The sequence below is a fragment of the Cetorhinus maximus genome, chromosome 9 (genome assembly GCF_964194155.1).
Source record: "Cetorhinus maximus chromosome 9, sCetMax3.hap1.1, whole genome shotgun sequence".
Classification (NCBI taxonomy): Eukaryota; Metazoa; Chordata; class Chondrichthyes; order Lamniformes; family Cetorhinidae; genus Cetorhinus; species Cetorhinus maximus.
This window is the reverse complement of record NC_135887.1, coordinates 83,904,652-83,926,507: the sequence shown is the minus strand read 5'-3', so window position 1 is coordinate 83,926,507 and position 21,856 is coordinate 83,904,652. Positions and strand designations below refer to the sequence as shown.

General features: G+C 46.0%; 1 protein-coding gene across 1 annotated transcript in view; it reads right to left on the bottom strand.

The window, feature by feature from the left end:
- Positions 1–691: 691 nt before the first annotated feature.
- Positions 692–21,856, bottom strand: part of ptprja (protein tyrosine phosphatase receptor type Ja) — a 196,500-nt gene continuing 175,335 nt past the window's right edge. Inside the window, exons 30-32 of the mRNA XM_078548955.1 lie at positions 19,331–19,491; positions 12,232–12,367; positions 692–1,754 (exon numbers count right to left, since the gene is read on the bottom strand). Coding sequence (XP_078405081.1) covers positions 1,608–1,754; positions 12,232–12,367; positions 19,331–19,491 — 444 coding nt within the window. The 3' untranslated portion in view covers positions 692–1,607. The remainder of the gene's footprint in view (positions 1,755–12,231; positions 12,368–19,330; positions 19,492–21,856) is intronic.

Here is a 21,856-nt window from a genome sequence, read left to right as displayed (position 1 = left end):
ATGCTGTATGAGTTACAAATGATAATTCTTGGCCTTGGTATGCTAACTTTCCCTTATTCACCCCAATTACATCGGGCTCAAGTTTTACAAATACATAAGCATTCAAATTCAACACAGATCAAATCATAAGCTCTGACATCAGGCTACATAGATGTAATGAGGCTGTGAAATACATTGACACCGAGGAGGTTCAATCACTTTTTCATTGCAAGTTTAAGATTAAATCAAAATTTACATATTACACTCTTTAAACATTTTAACTAATGCATATGGAATAGATATTGGCTCACACTGTGACAGATTCTCACTACTGTTTAGGTCAAAAAGAGACCTTGTCTTTGTCACGCTGCACTCAGAGATCTCTCATTTCTCTCTTGGCAATAAACTCAGTGATCAAACCACCTCTTGGCAATCACTGAGACTGACTGCTCAGAGACAGATTTTTTAAAAGCTTGATTCAAACATATATCAATGTTGAGAGCAATGAAAATATCAAGTTCGCAAAACAAAATAAACATTTCAGTTCTATGCAATGATTTATAGAGATCTGAATTAAGAAGCAACTTTACATTCAGTCAGTCATTCAGTCGGTGCATAGGATCAATTCTTTCCTGTCTAAACTGCCTCCTGTTGCTGTTTTGTCTGTTAGCGATGGTGCAAGGCTCAGAACATTATGAGCAAAGACTGGTCTAGTAAGGAATATTTTATTCAAACAGTATGCGATAGGTGGGTAACTTGCAGACTGATTGTATATTAATTCCAGTGCTATAATGCATGCTGAATATTAATTCACTACAGAACTGGAAAACAGCATAATTAAATAGTTTTACCATGTAGGGCATGCTGAGTGATCCAGTCAATGCTGATAATGAGTAAATTCAGAAAATAGTTTCCCACTTCACATTATGCTATGGTACTGAACTTCTTTGGCGGAAGGATTCTTTTTTCATCTGTGGGCTTGACTTGAACAAAGCAATCACTATAAAATGTGGCTTCAATGTCATCAGGTTTGGTGAAAACACTTAAGGGATCAACATCAGGAAACAACTCTCTCAGCTTGCGCCTGATTCTGGTGACATTTTTAAGGGTTTGCATTTCTGCAGCGCTTCACAAGAATGAAGCCTGGAAAGGTCATGCCTCAATGGTTTGGATAACTTAATAAGTTTATATAACTGCCTGAAGGATGGGAAGGTTGAATATTTTTGAGATGGTCCTGTCAAAGACAGTCTCCATTTCACACACCAACCAGTTCTATTTGAAGAGGCTGCATTTAAAGTGAAATTACAGAGAGAACCCAAGGTTCAGATGTCATTTCAGATGAAATGGTCACTATTTGCAATGAATTATGTGGAGGATTTTCAAAGGCTTCAAAGTATTTGGAAGGCTTGGCAAAGATTGCCTACAGTTTCTTAGCATTTCCCAACCAGTGTTCCACAGTAGTTTCATATTTTGAAAAAATAGCAAATCAGCATTAAAAGGGCAGAAAATTTAAACATGTCTTACTGAATGAATATATATTCCTCTTAAAAAATAAACACATAATTTACAAAATAAAATTAGTGAAGGGTGCAGTTGAATTTAAAAAAGAGGCTCTGAGGCCATTTCCATTAAAGTGCGTGGCCATTGGCTGCTCGGATGGCAGAGGTATTCTCGTAGATGAGGATAGGTGTATTTTGGTAGACTGCGTCATCGTTTGGCTGTTTATTTGCTCTGATGTACTCCAGAGCACATTTGTTCAGGAAGACATACTGTGACTGGGGAAACAAAAAAGAGAAGTTAGTAATGAGAGGTGCCAGGACAGCTCTGTGTACACAGTGGCCTTCAGATTAATGCTTCCAGAAAGGCCTGCTACGCTCAATACCTGCCACCTCCAACACTCAGCAAGGCTGAGAACCCAGCTTTGTTTGCCTACGCAATGAGACCAACAGTGTTAACCAACCCATCCCCCCAAAACAAGCAACAGCACCAGTAATCCATCTTCCATTGTTAGGCTGTAATGATGTTGCTCTATCTCCATAAGTGAGACCAACCAACTTCCACCCAATGGCTATCCATCCAACCACCTACAATGAGACTGACAGTGCCAATCACTCATTCCCAATGAGATTCTGTTAATCATGAATATCACCCATGTCTCAAAGAGTGACAGCTACTCATTTTTGCACAGTAACACTGAAGTGCAAACAACCTTCCGTGCAGTGAGACTATGGGCTGGATGTTCCCATTCTGACAGAAGGCTGACCTGTGTTGGGCAGGCTTTAAAAATAGTGAATGGAATCCAGTTCTAGGAGTCCTGCCCCCATTCCCGACGTTGGCCTTTTTGATTGGTGTGGTCTAAAGGATCGGGCTGTGAGCTCTCATCCAGCTGTCCCAATTTGCTAGCTCCATTCACATGTCATAATGAAATGCTGTATGATAATGTATATATGTTTTTTTTAAATACAGTGATCGATGAAAGGGCTTTGCTTAGTTAAGGAAAATGATCATTAAATCGACTAGTACTGTGAAAGTGGAAAAATCTTCAGATGTATTAGAGTATATTATCAAGATAAAGCCATTCTGCATTACATAATCATGAAATTCCCATTTGACTACATCACTTCTTCCCTTTGCATTCATGTTTTTCTTGAATTTGAACTCCTTGAAACTCTGCTGCCTGTCCCAACCTGCAGCAAGTCCTGTTCATCTATCACCCCTGTGCTCTCCAATCTACATTGGCTCCAAGTTAAGTTGTGCCTCGATTTTAAAATTTTCATCCTCATTTTCAAATCCCTCCCAATCTGTAATCTCCTCCAGCCCAATATCTGTGCCTCTCCAATTCAAGGCTTAAACATTTTTGATTGTAAAGTGCATCACCAGCAGTAGCTGTGTGCCTTCAGTTGCTAAGGCCCTAAGCTCTGAAATTCCCTCCCTAAACCCTTCCACCTTGTTTCTTCCTTATACCCTACCTCTTTGGCTAAACTTTTGGTTATCTGCCCTAATATCTCCTAATGTGCCTTGGTGTCAATTTTTTTGTTAAATAACACTTCTGTAGAGTGCCTTGGGATGTTTTACTTCATTAACGATGCTATATAAATGTAAGTTTTGCAGTTATTGGCCCAAGGTGTTTTAAAAGAGCTTTATCAAACAAGAAATCTTTCTTAGCCAAAGGAAGAGATATTTAGGATGGGTGACTAAAAACTTGGCTAAAGGCGTAAATTTTACAGGGGACCTTAAATGAGGAGAAAGAGGTTGAGAAGCAGAAAGGTTTAGAGAGTGAATTCCAGAGCTTAGGGCCTAGACGGATGAAGGCACGGCTGCCAATTGGAGCTAAGGATAGTGGGGAATACACAAAAAGGCCACATCTGGGAGTAACATAGAGGCCTTGGAGGGTTATAGGGCTGCAGGAGGTTACACAGATAGGGAGTGATGAAGCCAATGAGAGCTGAAGCCATGGAGGAATCTGAAAACAGGAATGAAAATTTAGAATCAAGCTGTTGCCAGTTCAGGAGCCATACAAGATCAGTAAGTATATAAATGATGTGCAAATGGGGTTTGATGGAAGTTAGGACATTGGCAACAAAATTTCAGGTAAGCTCAATTTTATGGAGAATGGAAGGTTGGAGGTTAGCAAGGAAAAAATTACAGTAGTAGAGTCTGGGAGATTACAAAAGCATGGATGAATTCTTCAGCAAAAGGTGGGCTGAGGCAGGAGTGTAGACAATGGATTTTATAGAGGTGTAATCAATTGGTATTGGTGATTGAGAAGATGTGGGCCAGATGCTCAGATCAGCGTTAATAAGATGACAAGGTTACGGGCCGGTTCAATCTGAGACATTGGCCCAGGAGGGGGATAGAATTGGTAGTGTGGTTTGAAGACAATGGCTTTGGTTTTCCTAATGTTTAATTGGAGGAAGTTATGGCTCATCCAGGACAAGATGTCAGACAAGCAGTCAGAAAATACAAGAGCAATGGGGATCAGCCTGAAATGTAGCTCACCAGTCAATATCTAGAGAGGCGGTCATGAAGCAAAGATGGGTGGAATCTTTGTGTCAAGTTTTTGGATAATCTCACCGAGGGGTAACATGTGGCTGAGAAGGAGGCGGTGGCAAGGATAGCTCACTGGGGGACTCCAGGGAGTGGTGAGTGTGTGTGGGCAGGAAGAAAAACCATTACAGGAGATTTACTTTTTACAACAGGGTAGGTAAAAGTTGCACAGTGGAGGAGAGGTGTTGGAGCAGGATGGTGTGATTAACTGTGTCAAAGGCTGCTGAGAGGTTGTGCTGGATTTTCAAGACTTTTGCGCGATTGTTAATATAAGATTTTGAAGGAGATTCAAGTTTATGTCTAAATGTAATGAGAACTAGTTTATTAGGACAATATAAAAGTGATGATGACCAATGTAAAGTGCTTTGCCCTGGGTAAAAATTAAGCATTGGTGTTCCATCGGGATCTGTTCTGAGATTCTTGCTATTCACAATATTTGTGGTGTCTGCAGTGGGAGTATTGAATTTGCTGATGATATGCATTAATTTGAGAGGGTAAATGAAATGAAACGAAACTCATCAATTTTATGCTGGCTGAAATATGAAAGCGATGCATATTTAGGAAGAGGCAAAATAAATGAAAGAACTTTTCTCCATAGCCAGAGGCTGAAAAGGAAAAGGGTTTGGTGATTATTGAGAATAACCTGAAAACATCTGCTGCTCAGTGTGAGGGGGTGGTGGGGTATCAAGACAAACTAGATATCGGAAGCATTTGGAGATATTCAAAATCAGTTACCTGAAACCAATCTTTAAATCACAACATTTCATCTAGGTAAGTTATTACATAAAAAAGTATTATTTTTGAACCATAACTGAGCCTTGTTTCTATCATACACCACCTCACCCTTCTTCATGACAGTAACATTGCCATTGGAAGAGTTTTCAAAATCAAGAAAATGATAGAAGGAGAAAAGAGAATATAAGAGTAAACTAGCAAGAAATAATACAAAAGAGCTTTATCTACAAATCTAGGCCGATACTCCAGTGTAGTACTGAGGGAGTGCTATACTGTCAAAGGTACTGGCTTTTGGATAAGACATTAAAATGAGGCCCTGTTTGCCCTAAAACATCCTATGACACTATTTTGAAGATGACCAGAGGAGTTATCTCCAGTGTCCTGGCCAATATTTACCTCTCAATCAACATTGCAAGAAACAGAATAATTGATCATTATCACATTGCTGTTTATGGAAGCTTGCTGTGCACAGCTTTAGTTGCCAGTTTTCCTATATTACAACGGTGACTGCACTGCAAAGTATTTCATTAGCTGTAAAGCATTTTGGGATGTCCTGAGGTCTTGAAAGGCAAGTCTTTCTTTCTTCTTTCAGCTTGCAAATGCTATAACAGATCTCACACGTGGATTTAAAAATGGCATTTAAAATATTTGAGGAGTTTCAGTCTAACCATCAAGACACAAAAGAGCTGATTCCCCAAGTGGGCACTTTTGACAAGGCACTCACAGGAGTACAGGTCACGATATCCTGGGCCTACAGCAGTTGTGTCTCTACCCATTTAAATTAACGGATGCAAAATCTGGCACTTAGGCCTGCAATTGGACAACCAACATCGCTGTAAGCACTGCTCTTGATTTGGAATGTCATATTGAGGAATCAGCCCAAAGAATCATCGTCAACTTTGATAGTGATTAATTTTATATTTTTGTTTTAAGTAAGTGCTGATAGTTTCAATGGAGGTGTTGACTAGGAGCTGGTACTATTCTCGACAGTGGAGGTACAGTCAGTAACACATCATACTGACTGTGAAGAGTAACTAAATTTGACAATCTGAAGTAACTGAATTAACCAGAAATCTGATCATAAAAGCAGGGTGCTCACTGGCTGCTTGCTATACCAGAGACTGAGATGGAGCTGGATTAACACTTCCCATTGCAATGATCAGTCGGTAATGTCATCTGTACAAATTATTTAATAATAATAATTGTTATAATAATAATTACTTGAGTATTGCAGAAAAAAGGAGCGTGTCTAAGCTTTTCGTCGTGCACTCATCAGGACACTTGCCAGAATACCAATATAAGGAGGAAAACAACATGAACGGGCCTAAGGCCGTCACCTTTGGACCTGAAAAGTGTCCGGTCTATCTCAGATTACCCTGGAAGAGCAAGGTATCTCAAAAATTTGAGCAACAGGGGAAGCTAGCTGTTTCACGCTGCTACTATGCAGTAGCAACACAAGTGGTAATCGCCATTAACAGGATGCTGCTGTCAAGCCAAAAAGATGTTCTGCTTATCACACAAATGAATAATGTGGTATATGAATTTCAGTGCCAGTGTGAAGCTAGGTATGTAGGCCGTATGCCGCAAAGACTGGCGGATCATATCAGACAGCAGGTCCCAGCTGCTGTTCGCAATGGACAGACCGTACCCAACCAGCCCGTGCTTGCAAAACTCAAAACACAGTGTCCTACATTAGATGTGATACAGCGATTGGACAACATTTGCTAAATAATCCTCAATGTGCTCAGAATTACACTGACAACCAATTTACGATTATCAGTTGGGCTCGCAGTGTGGTGCATTTGCGTGTACCAGAAGCTGCATATATTAATACACAGGGCCCTGTTCTTTGCAGACAGAAAGAACGTGTATACACATTGCACCTGTTTCAGCTAAACAAAATAAGTGACAGCCATTTGCTGACTCATTCCTCAGGGCAATGCCTTGACCAATCAGGGTCAAGCTGCCTGGTTTAAATTTCGAACAATGCTTGGCAGTTAACTGTCTGTCACCATCAGTGGTGCATTCTCAATGGCAATGCCACTTTCCAACCAATCATCACATACAGGATAAATTGTTTTTTTCCCCCTTACATTGATATTCTTGCGAGTGTCCTGATGAGTGCAAGACGAAAAGCTTGGACATTTCTCTTTTTTCAGCAATTCTCAAGTTCTGTGCTGCCAAATGACATGAAAAAAGGGTAGGCCAAAAGTAGATTTAACTAAGTCCTTATTCACTGACGCCTAGGGCAGAATTTTCCGTGCCCACTGGCATTGGGTGTGTTTGGTGGCGTGAGTGGACAATATGGCTAGAAAGCCAAAAATCATTTTCATGACAGCTGAAACCAGTTTGCAATCGTCCACTCTGCCCATCAATGGCAGGCCGTGTTTCCCACTGTTGGACATTGGGAACCTCATTGTAATACATCTGCGTATCATTACAAGTTCAGCCTGCCAGAATCATCCCTCCACACTGGATCATCAGAGAATGTTGGCACGATTGCACGCTGACGTGTTTCACAACAGCATTTACAAGGCATGCAATTGGCGGGCTGCACTTCGAGGGGAGCTTGGAAATGAGTGCACAGTAACATTGTGCAGTGCTCACCAGTGTCACCTGTTGGACTTCGAGGTTGAGGCGCCGCGCATTCTGGTGAGGGCACAGGCAAGTTGTTTTCTCCCAGCTGGTTGACAGTGTGGCACCAGGGCAAGGGCTGCCATGCGATTCAGGTGAGTTTGGCGGGGGATTGGGGGTGTGGGCAAGGGTGCACTGCGGTTGATGTTAGTGCACAAGCACGTGCGGGATGGCGGGGAGGGAAGCAGCCATGCATCAGGGAAACCTCGTATAAAATGACCATTCCTCCACAGCTGAGACAGTTCAGATGCAGCCACATTGACATGTTTGAAGTCAGGCCTCCAGCTTGTCTGCCCATTCAAGCAATGCAGGGGTATGGAATTGCCACCAAATGCTCTTGAACTTTTCACCCTCGGGCACAGACTGCAAACTAATGAGCATTTTAGTGGACTGCAAAACAGTTGGAAGATTGGGCATGTTGTACAATCTCCTTGCTAAAGCTGGCCATGGAGCAGTCACTGGTGGAGATGCTCACAGCCAGTTGCAATGTCATCATCCCGGTTTGAACCAGTCTCCCCGATGGTTCAAGCTACCAGTGCAGCCTTGCAGTGTGGGTTAGGAGAACACCTGCGCCTGAGCTGAGAGCACAGCATGCAGTCCAGTGGGCAAAGCTGCTGCCAATCGGGCAGGTGGAGTGGGGCAGAGGTAGATGGGGTCTCAGGCAGCCATGCAGCGCACTAATTTCTGGCTATCCAAGTGGTGGCTAGCACTCTCTGGGATGAGTTAAACAGCCTTCAGATTTAACCAAGAGAGGTTCTTAGAACACCCAAGCTAACCCATGCATCTCTCTTTCATCTTGCAGGAGAAGTACATCAGGAGCTGTTTGGCTGAGCTGTATGCCTCGTGGCGTACAGAGAGCGGAGATGAAGGAGAAGGGAGTGATGGAGGCGCCTGGCTGTGCAGAGGAAGGAGCAGCACCCTCAGGGAGAAGGGGCAGCTGGGGCTCCTGCGCACACCGTTGCAGAGCCACAGCGAGCTTTGCTGGTCAGCATCTAGCTAGACTCAGGGTCTAGGGTCATTCCTGTAGATGACCGAGAACCGGTGTCGCCAAAGACTGCGCATGTCCAGGGAACCGTCAGTCACATCTGCCAGTTGCTGCAGGATTTTGCACCATGGGAACATGGAGGGCATCCACTGCCAGTGGTCATGAAAGTGACAGTGCCGCTCAATTTTTATGCCAATGGCTCCTTTCAGGGCTCCACAGGTGACCCCTGTGGGATATCACAAGCCACCACCCACAAATGCATCCATGAGGTCACGGATGCCATCTTCACGATGGCACACAGCTTTGTGCATTTCGCCCGGGACCAGGAAAGCCAGGATGTGAGCGCGCTGGGATTTGCCCAGATCTCGGGTTTCCGACAGGTGCAGGGTGACATCGACTGCACTCACATGGCATTCAGATCTCTATCGCAACACGCAGTCAACGATATCAACCGCAAGGGAGTCCATTCGCTGAATGTGCAGCTGGTGTGCGGCCACCACAAACACATCCTGCAGGTCTGCGCATGGTTTCCAGGGAGTGTCCACGTCTCCTACATTCTCAATCAGTCACAGATCCCTGACATCTTCCAGGCTCCACAGAGGCTGCAGGGGCGGCTCCTAAGGGACACGGGCTACCCACAGAGTATGTGGCTGATGACACCCATGTGGCAGCCTCAGACTGCAGCAGAGCGACAGTATAACAAGGCTCATGCTGCAACGTGCACCTTGGTGGAGCAAACCATCGGGATGCTGAAAATGAGGTTCCGGTGCCTGGAGGAATCTGGTGGAGCCCTGCAATATAGTCCACGGAGGGTGCCATGCATTGTCATTGCCTGCTGTGCCCCTTTACAACCTGGCACTGCAACGGGGAGAGGAGCTGGCTGAGAAGGAGATGGAGGAGCTGGAGGTCTCCTCGGATGTAGAGGATGTCGATGGGGATGAGGGTGAGGAGGTCCTTGAAGGTGACGATGAGGCCCTCGCACTGGCCAGACGAGGCAGGCGCGCTCAGGTGGCCCTCATAGCTGCTAGATTTATGGAGGATTATGACGACATGCAGTGAGGAGACACCATGGATCGTCACATTGCATATATGAATGGTTGACTCCAGTTTGACAACTCATATACCCTCTGTGATAATGCTCCTGTCATGGAGACACACTGGAGGCCCTAATAGTTGCTCGATTCCAGGATGATGATGATGACATGCAGTGAGGACACTCCATAGATCTTCACATCGCCTCTAAATGTCTGACTCCTGTCAGGCCGAGGGCAGGTCGATTGCGCTCTGTGATCAGGATCATATCATGGAGATGCAGTCGTGAAAATTTAAATATACCTGATCCTTTGTCAGCCTTCAGCACCTGACCCCTTCAGGAGCATAGATGCTGATGAGCTGGGGGCCAGTCCCACCTCAAAGGTGCTGAGGGCACACAGAGAGAGTGACAGAACTCTGTGACGCTTGCCCATGACATTCTGGCAGCAATGACAAGCACCATCGAGGTGCAGGCATCAGTAATGTGTCCAGGGAGTGTGAGGCCGGACCATCACTTTGGTCTGAATGTTACACAATGCACAGGGAAAAGGCCCTGGACTGAGACACCTGCCTTTATCTTGTGCAGGAACCAAGGTTTCACATCTGAGTGACACAAACATTACTCATCAGAACAAAGAGCCATAGACAGGGAGACATTCTTGGGAGTTTACTTACAATAGTGAACATTATGTATAAGTGCAACTACATCTTCTTAACCTTCCTAACCCTGCTGCTACGTCTTGGTGCTCCCCTTACATCCACAGTGGAGGTGGAGACAGCCTGCATGTGATGACAGTCTATGACCACCTTGGCAGGCATTCTCTGGAAGGCCGAGACCTGGGGGGCCCCGGGGCAGGCGTTCTCTGGAGGGCCCCGGGGCAGGCGTTCTCTGGAGGGCCCCGGGGCAGGCGTTCTCTGGAGGGCCCCAACCAGCTTTTGGGGTCCTGCTGTGCAGCAGTGGCACCCTCCTTGACCTGTGGAGCTGCAGCTGCTGAGGTCACAGGAAGAGGGGATTCTAATGGGTCGGACACTCCTGGAGTCACCTGGGTGGATGGCCCTGGGGTGTGCACCTGCTGATCCTCCTCCCTATGGGTGCCCGACAGCCCCTGGCTGACTCCTTGAGGAGAAGGGGAAGCTGGAGTGAGATCGAGCTGCTCGGCACCCCTCTCACAAACACACTATTGGAGGTAGACTATAGCGTCAGCAATGAAGTTCAGCCCACGCAGCAGTGCAGGACCAATTTCCTGGAGCAAGGTCTTCAGAGCGGCTGCCATCCTACCAGCGTTGACCTCGATGCGGACGGACTCCTCCATCGTGCCTTGTAACCTGAGGAGCGTAGCGGACATTCTTTCCTGATGTTCCCGAGCTTGCCTTTGCAGCTCCAGCAACTGAGACATGACTGAATCCAAAGGTCCTTCAACTGACTCGGTTTCAGCAGATTTCTGGCCTCCAGCAGTCCTCCAAATGCCAGGGACTTGGGAAGTCCCTGCCTCCGCCTGTTGTGGACAGAAAGTGTGATGTGCTCACCAGATTGTGATCCCGAGGCTACTCTAAAGCTAGGTCCCACTGAGGTGTGTGTCTCTGTGCTGGTGGAGGGTGTGGGTGAGCGCTGTGACAGATCTTCAATGACTTCCTCTTCAGAGATTTCTTCGGGGCTTGATTGGAGGCCCTGGGCCGTGGACTCCGTCAGCTGCTTCTCAGGTGTGCTTGCGCAAACAAGAAGAGATAATTAGTGCATGGCAGAGGACTGCAGAACAGGACACATCACACACAGCATGGTTGTCTGATGAATGTTGCACTACTGGATCCTCACTTGGTAGAGCATCACCGTCCTCACCATCAGCACAGGAACAGTCCAGATCCTTGCCGGCCAGCTGGATGGCTCAGTTTTCAAAGTCCATGAGCACCTTGATTTCAGGCACTCCTTCACCAGTCTGTGACTTCTCCCTGTTGTTGTGTGCCAGCTTGTTCTGCATGAATGGAGATGGAGAGAGCATAAGCAGGATGCCTGCCAGGCCAGATGATAAGTGTGCCTGGCATGTGGGCGGTGAGTGGTCCCATGGATGGGATGAGACAATGAAGGTATGTGTGAGGGGTGTTGTCCTTTTAACTGCCAGTGAGTGAAGGCCCTGTGGATGTGTGATGGGTTTGTGAATGTGTGAGCTGGGTGTGATGAAATGAGAAGAATGACTTACCCTCGCGGAACGGATGAGGCCATGCATCTTGGTGGCACTGGGTGGCTGTCCTCTTCTGCAGGGCATTGGCACTGACCATCGTCTCCCATGCTGGATTGGTGATATTGCTGCCCCTCCCTGTGGCCAGAGAGGGGGGAGAGGACATCACGGCTGGCCTCCACTGTGTCTAAAGGGTGCTCGACAGTGTCATTAAACCAGGGGGCTGCAGTCTTCTTGCCTTTTGGGGCCATGTCTTCTTTACAGCAGTCCTTGTCTGGAAGCACTGAGAGGTGTGCACGTGGCTGCACTTTAAATATGGCACCCGGCGTGATGAAGCGGTGCGGCGAGGTGATGGCATGGCGGGCAAATGAGAGCCCACCTGCCATCGAAATGGTGTGCTTCCTGGGAATGCATTATTAATGAGGTGGGTTTGGGATGAGACAGCTTGAAAAGCCGCAATTGTGGCCAACGGGTAAAACAACCTTTTTTCTGCCCGATACCACACTTAGTGCAAACTGGAATGATTCTACCATTATTTGAGGGGAAAAGCTTGTGGTTCTCATTGATTAATATACATTGGTGCCACTGGTGATCTCCAGGCCCTCTAATGAATACCCACATTATTCACTCTGCTGGGTGCCTTACCTCAGTCTGCACCATCAGTGGTCGGTGCATTCGCAGCTGATGAACTGTATCCCAGATATCAACCTTTCTGTTGTTGTCTATCTGATAAATCATATGATCGATGGAAATGAATGTCCCAGTCCGACCAACTCCAGCACTGTGAGGGAAAGGAGACCAATGTCAGTCACATTGCAAGCATGATGGAGAGTCAAGCTCCTCTGTCCTCTCAGCCACTTAATTCCCACCCATTTTTGTTACCAGTGCGGGGAAAAAATTCATTCATGAGAAACTGAGTGGCATAATGGGTTCAACATTAGTCTTTCACCTCTGGGGCGAGGGTTTAAATATGGCCCATACTATGGAATAAAAGACACTCACTGCAAGGTTTCTTCAAAAATAATTTGAACAGACTTTAGTGCCTTGTAAGCCTGGGCCGACAGCACAGGATTGTCCCTAATTCAACACAAATTGGTAATCTCACTTAGTGGGAAAAATAAATGAGTTGGGGAATGGAATAATAAAGTCACACCAATACATCTTGGAACGTTTTTCAAGAGCGAAGATGTTATACAACAGAAAGCTGATGGTGACGACAACAATGATGATAATAACAATGACAGGGGAGGCGGTGGCATTGTGGTAATGTCACTGGTCTAGTAATCCAGAGGCCCAGGCTCTGGGGACATGGGTTCAAATCCCACCATATCTGCTAGTGGTATTTAAACTAGCCTAATGGTGACCATGAAACCATCATCAATTGTTGTAAAAACTTATCTGGTCCTCTAATGTCCTTAACAAAAGGAAATCTGCTGTCCCTACCTGGTCTGGCCTATATGTGATTGCAGACCCACAGCAATGTGGTTGACTCTTAATTGCCCTATGAAATAGCCTAGCAGGCCACTCAGTTGTATCAAACTGTGAAAAAGCCAAAAAGCAATGAAACCGGACAGACCACCTGTCATCAACCTCGGCACGGGAAATGACAATACCATACCCAGCATTGTCGACGCTGCAATGCAGGCTTGTGCCAAAATTGGGAGAGCTGTCTCACAGACTAATCAAGCAACAGCCTGACATAGTCATCCTCACAGAATCATACCTTACAGATAATGTCCCAGACACCACCATCACCATCCCTGGTTATGTCCTGTCCTACTGGCAGGACAGGCCCAGCAGAGGTGGCGGCACAGTGGTATACAGTCAGGAGGGAGTTGCCCTGGGAGTCCTAAACATCGACTCCGGACCCCATGAAGTCTCATGGCATCAGGTCAAACATGGGCAAGGAAACCTCCTGCTGGTTACCACCTACTGTCCCCAGTCAGCTGATGAATCAATGCTCCACCATGTTGAACCATGTTGGAGGAAGCACTGAGGGTGGCAAGGGCATAGAATGTACTCTGGTTGGGGGACTTCAATGTCTATCACCAATAGTGGCTCAGTAGCATCACTGCTGGGCAAGTCCTAAAGATCATAGCTGTCACACTGGGTCTGCAGCAGGTGCTAAGGGAACCAAGAGGGAAAAACCTACTTGACCACGTCTTCCACAAAACTACCTGTTGCAGGTGCGCCTGTCCATGACAATACTGAGAGGAATGACCATCGCAGAGACCTTGTGGAGACAAAGTTCCACAATGAGGATACCCTTCATCATGTTATGTGGCACTACCACCTTGCAAAATGGGATCGGTTCCAAGCAGATCTAGCAACTCAAGACTGGGCATCCATGAAGTACTCTGGGCCATCAGCAGCAGAATATTATACAACCACAATCTGTAACCTCATATACCGGCCCGGCATATACCCCGATCTACCATTACCATCAAGCCTGGGGATCAGCCCTGGTGGTTCAATGAAAAGTGCAGGAGTGCATGCCAGGAAGAGTACCAGGTATAAAAAGAGAGGTTTCAACCTGGTGAAGCTATAGCACAGGACTACTTGCATGCCAAACAGTGGAAGCAGCAAGCAACAGACAGAGCTCAGTGATCCCACAACCAATGGATCAGACCTAAGCTCTGCAGTCCTGCCACATCCAGTCATGAATGGCGGTGGACAATTAAACAACTCACTGAAGAAGGTGGCTCCACAAATATTCCCATCTTCAATGATGGGGGAGCCCAGCACATCAGTACGAAGGACAGGGTTGAAACATTTTGCTGCCATCTTCAGCCAGAAGTACCTAGTTGATGATCCATCTTAATCTCCACCATCACAGATGCCAGTCTTCAGCCAATTTGATTCACTCCACATGATATCAAAAAATGGCTGAAGGCACTGAATAGTGCAAAGGCTATGGGCCCTGACAACATTCCGGCAATAGTACTTAAGACGTGTTCCAGGACTAGCTACACCCCTAGCCAAGCTGTTCCAGTACAGCTATGACACTGGCATCTACCCAGCTATGTGGAAAATTGCCCATGTATGTCCTGTCTACAAAAAGCAGGACAAATCCAACCTGGCCAGTTACAGACCCATCACTCTACTCTCCATCATCAGTAAAGTGATGGAAATTGTCATCAACAGTGTTATCAAGCGGTACTTACTCAGCAATAATCTGTTCATTGATGCTCAGTTTGGGTCCTGCCAGGGCTACTTAGCTCCTGACCTCATTACAACCATGGGCCAAACATGGACAAAGGAGCTCAACTCAAGAGGTGATGCGAGAGTGACTGCCCTTGATATCAAGGCAGCATTTGACGAGTGTGGCATCAAAGAGCCCTAGCAAAACTGAAGTCAATGGGAATCAGGGGGAAAACCCTCCGCTGGTTGGAGTCATACCTAGTACAAAGGTTGATAGTTAATCATCTCAGTCCTGGGACATCACTACAGGAGTTCCTCAGGGTAGTGTCCTAGGCCCAACCATTCTCCAGCTGCTTCATCAATGATCTTCCCTCCATCACAAGGTCAGAAATGGGGACGATTACTGATGATTGCACAATGTTTAGCATCATCCATGACTCCCCAGATACTGAAGCAATCCGTGTCCATATGCAGCAAGACCCAGATAATATTCATGTTGGGCTGGTAAGTGGCAAGTAACATTCGCGTCACACAAGTGCCAGGAAAGGACAATCTCCAACAGGAGAGAATCCAAACATCTCCCCTTGACATTCAATGGCATTACACTCACTGAATCCCCCACCTCCTGAATCCCCAAAATCTGTCCACCATCTACAAAGCTCAAGTCAGGAGTGTGATGGAATACTCGCTACTTGCCCAGATGAGTGGGGCTCCAACAATACTCAAGAAGCTTGACACCATCCAGGACAAGGCAGTCCGCTTGATTGGCACAACATCCACCACAAAGAACATTCACTCCCTCCACCACCGACGCTCATTGGCAGCAGTGTGTACCATATACAAGATGCATTGCAGCAATTCACTAAGGCTCCTTTGACAGCATTTTCCAACCTGTGACCACTACCATCTAGCAGGACAAGGGCAACAGGTGCAGAGGAACACCATCGCATGCAATTTCCCCTCCAAACCACTCACCATCCTAACTTGGAAATATATTGCCGTTCCTTCAATGTCGCTGGGTCAAAATCCTGGAACTCCCTCCCTAACAGCACTGTGGGTGTACTACACCACATGGACTGCAGTGGTTCAAGAAGGCAGCACACCACAACCTTCTCCACAGCAATTAGGGATGGGTAATAAATGCTGGCCCAGCCAGCGACACTCACATCCTATGAACGAATTAAAAAGAATGATGCACTATATAGGCTGTATTGTGGGGCAGAGGGAGTATTGTTCTATATCTTGCGGCGCCATTTTATTAAACTGAGATGGGAGATGGGAGGAATTCCAGTCCCCTGAACTAATAGCTCTCACCTTGACAGTCATAGAAAGAGTAAAGGGATAAAAAAGGGAAATCTTTTTATTGTAACTGTGCATGTAACTGAACTGCTGAGCAACCAGGAGAAAACTGGTGGCAACAGTGTGATCTGAACAAATCTACTTTAAAACTCCTTCCCAGTATCTCAGTTTGTGCATCTGCTTCTCTCATCATTTCAGACTACGTTTGACTGTAAGGACTGAGTCTTCGGACTCTGAAATTTTTCGGACATCGGGACCATTTTAGGGCCTGACCCTGTTTACTGTAGCAGCAGGAGTTCAGGAATGATCTGATCCGAGGCAGCCAATTAAGAACCTCCCTCCAGCATCGCTGTCGAATTAGGGACAATGAGCAGGTTGAGGAGGCGGGCTCGTGGGCAGGGAGAGGGCATTTAGGGATCGAAATGTGAAGGAGGCCAGCAGTTTTTAATGTGGCTGAAGTAGGAATGCAACTACAGTGACTGGGATACAAGAGGGAGCAATGCAAGGGAAGGTAAAGTCCATGAGAGACTGCTGCAATGCCAGGCCCGTGCCTGGGGATAATCATTGTCTTTCTGACTTCGGCAAGTAAAAGTCAGATTGCTTGTAAATGTCAAGTGGTTGGGACCTCTCACTCTGTACTCACCTCCTGTGAGCCGCTGAGTTCCGCTCACTCTGGGGATCCCAGTTGCCTTGGGAAGAATTGGAAAGTCTGATGGATATCCCTATTGATTATCTCCTGAGCTACCTTAGTTGGCTTCTCACCACTGCCAACTGGGTTGCCATTACCAGTCTGAAGCTGCGTCAGTCACTCCTTTGGTCACTTTCCCAACCCTTGCCTCCTAAACCACTTCCAAGGTGCCTGGAAAATTCCCGGTAAATCTCTAACTCATTCGGTATATGTTGTATGTGGCTGTTTATCTATCTTTTGGGCCAACTTCACCTTCCAGCAGAAATACAGTGGAAGCGGATGGGAATATTTAGCAGATGCCCAGTTGATTTTCTGCTTGACCTGTTTGCGGCCTTGGATATGGTTGGTGACACTATTATCCTTCAGTGCCTATCTAGCCAGGTGGAACTGCACTTGCCTCATTCCATTCTTATCCATCGAATTGTAGCCAGAGTATCACCTATGATGGCTTCTCTTTACGCTCCCACACCATTACCTCTGGTGTCCACAAAGATCTATCCTTGGCCCCACAAATTTCTCATCTACACGCTGTCCCTCAATGACATCATCTAAAAACACAGCGTTATTTCCACATGTACGCAGACAACATCCACCTCTAGCTCACCAGTCGTACCACCTTGTTCAATCCCTCCATGGTCTCTTAATTATCAGACTGCTTGGCTGAGCAGAAATTCCTTCCAACTAGATATTGGGATGACCGAAGATACTGTCTTTGGTCCCTGTTACAAACTCTGTTCCCTTTCTAATAGCACTGTGGGTGTACCTGCACCAGATGGACTGCAATGGTTCAAGACGTTGGCTCACCACCATCTTCTCAAGGGAAATTAGGGAGGGACAACAAATAGTGGCCTTGCCAGAGATGCCTGCATCACATGAAAGGAACTAAATAAAAAGCCACTGAGTCTGTTTCCTCCCTGACGGCTGTCTGAGTCAGATACAAACTATTCGCAACCATGGTATGATATCTGATCTCAAGGTGAGTTTCTCAGCATGTATCCACACCATCACTGGGGCAGCCCATTTCCACCTCCGTAACTTCACCTGTCTCCACCCCTCTCTCAGCTCGTCTGCTGCTGAAACCCTCATCCACGACATGACTTTGTCACCTCTAGGTTTGATTATTTCAATAGATTCCTGGCTGACCTCACATGTTCTACTCTAGGTGGCCATCCAAAACTCTGTGGCCCTTGCCCTAACTTGCACCAAGTCCTATTCACCTATCATGCCTGTGCTCACTGTCCTATATTAATACCTGCTTAAGCAATGCCTTGATCGTAAAATTCTCATTCTGGTTTTGAACTCCCCTCATGGCCTCTCCCCTTCCTATCTCTGTAATCTTCTCCAGTCCCACAAGCTTCCAAGGTATCTTTACATTCCTCCAATTCTCACCTCAAGCATCCCTGATTTTAATCGCTTCACCATTGGCAGCCGTACTTTCAAGGCCTTAAGATCTGGAGTTCTTTCCCTAAACTTCATCGCCACATTTTCTATCTTTCCCCCTTTAAGACACTCCTTAAAACCTACTTCTTTGACCAAGGTTTTGATCATTAGGCCTAAGATCTTCTTATGTGGCTTGGCATCAAATTTTATTGATATACCTTCTGTGGTGTGCCTTGGGATGTTTTACTCTGTTAAGGTGCCACAAAAATACGAGTTGTAATTTACCTGCCAGACTTCATTTGAATGCCACCTCTCAGCTACCCACCTGTTTTGTTTAGAACACAGCTGTGCTCCAACTTGGGGTTGGTGGAGGGAAGGCTTAAGATTGGGAGTCAGAGACCAAGCCCCCAGCCCACCGCCCTCACCACTGAGAAGGTTGCCAGCAGAAAGGGAAGTCCAGCAGATAGGGTGTTCAAAGTTTTGCGGCTAGGGGTGGGACCCCAGAGATCTAAACATTTCTTGAGGAGCAATCAAACTCCTTTTGGCTCCACCTAATGAAGGCTTTTGTTTAAAACCTAATCCTCGAGAGCCTCAGTGGCAATTCAGCAGCTTTCCTTGGGAAGATCATCTGGCAGCATAACCAGCCGTATCAAAATGTAGAAACATCTGGAATGGTGTCATTCCATTTTTACAGCTCCTTTGCTCCTTTCTCTCACTCCATTCCATCCAGAATTGTAAGCAGATTAGAAGCAGTTCATGGGGAGGGAAAGATATTCATTTCTCTAGCAGTACTGCACCTCATCTTCTGAGAGCTCAGGTATCAAAAGGAGAAAACCTCACAAATATAGCACCTCTGCAGTGCTAATCCCACCCAACTTTCCTGCCTGGGCAGGGTAACTTGCCGAACATCCCTGACTTCCACCCACCGGCCTCAAAATTAATTGGTCACTTAAGGGCCTCAAATTGGGGTGAGGATGGGCAGCCACGCTAGGTCTTATCCCTCCCACCCACCTCCCTGTTAAAATTGTGGTCAGGGTATGGAGCAACAGGGAGGATAGGCTAATCAGAGATTTTACAGCCCCGACTTTACTCCTGCAAACCCAGCTGTGGGGACCCATTAAAATCTGTCCCTAGTTCCATTAGGTTCTTAAAATGCCTCAGTGCAAAGATACAATACACAATATTCAATGTTGAATACACAATATTCAAAAAGCAGTAAAGTAATGGTCTCATTACCTGCAATGCACCACAGTGGGTCCATTCATTGGGTACTGATCGATGTACTGCCGCACTAAGTTCCTGAAGTCAATGAGGACCCCAGTGGTGCTAGGAACTCCATGGTCAGGCCAGCCTGTAAAGTGGAAATGCCGCAGGGCACGTTTCTCTTTGGACTTTTCCTGTAGGAAAAAAAAGAAATAGATGACATTGTCAGAGGAACTAAACAGGCAAATTCAACAGCAAATAATCTGGTGAGTATGGTAGTTTTGGTCCATGTTCCACTTGATGATTTTGAATGAAAGCACAGACCTCAGTGTAAAGCCAAGGCAAACACATATCTTGCAGCTACCAGCTACTGGTACATTTACCAACCTCTCCTTTTTATTACACTAATCTAGAGCAGTGGAATGTAAGACATCAAAGAAGACAAAAGAAGTACTTCCATGCTTTAGATCAATGCAAAGTGGACGAAGCTGAATCCATTATCATTTAGGGTGTCGATCTGGAGATACATTTTGTGTGACATTAAAGTAGGAGAACCAAAAGACATAACTCTGAATTAGAAAGACCATGAGCTAAATTCAGCACAATGCATAATTGCTTTGTGCTTAGTCATCATAGATTTATGGAACAGACTGCCAAGTGATGCATCAAAGCCTGACTGTTAAAGAATTCGAAAGAGAATTTGATTGATTGCTGATAAAATGAAGGCTACAGAGATATGGGTTGGTATAAAGGTGACAATTGATTAGATAGGATGTTGTGTCAGGGGACAGACATTAAAAGGAATTGTTGGGGGGTTGGGGGGAGGGGGTGGCGCTTTGGGTTGTACAATCTAGATGGCCTGAATGATTTTTCTTCAGAAACACCTTTGACATTTATCCTTAGGAGCCTTGGTTCATACATAATGCTAAGTGAGTTCTCAAGTTCATCAAAAATCTTCCTCAATCCAGTTTCAATCTAATAGGCCAAAATAGAGCCGAGGTTTGAGGAATATTGTTCTACGTTTATCCTAACTCACATATGTCTCACAATGGAATTAAGATCTCAGACTTTTGGTAAATTGTGTTACATTTACACCTCAGGTGTACTTGATTTCTATTCAACACTTAGGGCAGAATTTAAAGGCAGGCAGGGTTTCCCATCTCACCACCTGAAGAATCGGCAGGGATGATGTTGGCTGTCCTGCAGCCAGTTAACACTCCATTAATTGGCTGGAGATGGGACTTTCTCTCCTCACATAGAAGAAAGTCCCAACTCAGAGTGCTGCTGTCCATCTGATTGATCCATTGACCCAGCAGCACCACCGGGTGGATGACCATTGCTGGGACTACAGGCAGTCCCATTAGTCAGTGAGTCACTGGTAGAACCAACAGGACAAAGGAAGGCCTTGTGGGGCTTGGAGGCGAGGTGAGGCACGGGGAACGGGTGAGGGGGCTGTTCTTGATGGAGAGGTTTGGGGGTGGGGGGGGGCAGAGGTGGGGTGATGATAGCACTGAGGGAGGAGGTAAGGGGTGGAAGCATAGACCTTAGGGGAGGAGCGCAATCAGCCTCCCTCCCCAACCTTCCTGCATGGACAGGGTAACCTGCTGAGCAACCCTGACCCTGACCTTTGCCCACCGGTCTCAAAATTGTGACTGGTTGGGTAGTGGCCATTAATTGAATTCTGCAGCTTCCCCTCCCCCACCACCCCCTGCAAACCCACCAGTGGGGACACATTAAAATCTGTCTCTAGTTCCACTTGGTTCATAAAACAGCAATCTCACCAAAGGTGACACAGCATTACATCACAATATTTACGGACATGAAGTATGCATGATTCACCACACACAAAATCCCAAACATTTCTGTCTTCAATCATTAATGGTTGTACCATGTACCCTAGAGCATTGAGTGAAGATGAATTGAAATTTCCAATCTCATTTTATATTGGAGCCTTACAGCCAACAGATAGATGAGTTCTGATGTGAGTTGGCATTATGACCACCCTGCCCAATCATGCCACTCAAAACTGCTCCTGGCTTGGTATAGTACAATGGGGGAAAAGCAGTCCCTTCCAGTACAGGACACATTAACAGCTAAGACAAGTAAATATCCCATCACAGGGACTAACAGATTCTTTCAAAAGGACAACCTAGGGCTGGATAAGAACAAAATTCCTGATGGCTGAGTGGGTAAATGCAATAATCAGTGTGGTACTGTGCCATGCCAGGATATAATCTATTCAATGAAGATCAACCTCAGTGAACACAATGTTGTTGAGCGTTGTCTGTACTAAACTGACAACTGATGTTCAGAAACCTTTACAGGTGCACAGAGAATGTTAGGGAAGGGGTTGTCCAAGCAGCAAGATCGATGTAGTGACTGAGTTGAAATGTGGTTTCCCAATTCTCTGGGCAACAAGAGAGAAAATATTTTTTGCCATCGTAACTTAGATAGGGATCTCAATCATATGATTTTGTTGTATATGGCAAGTGCTGCTTGATGAAAGCAGTTGTAGTTTACATGACTCTCTCTTGGATCCCTAGTGCACCTCGTTGCTTG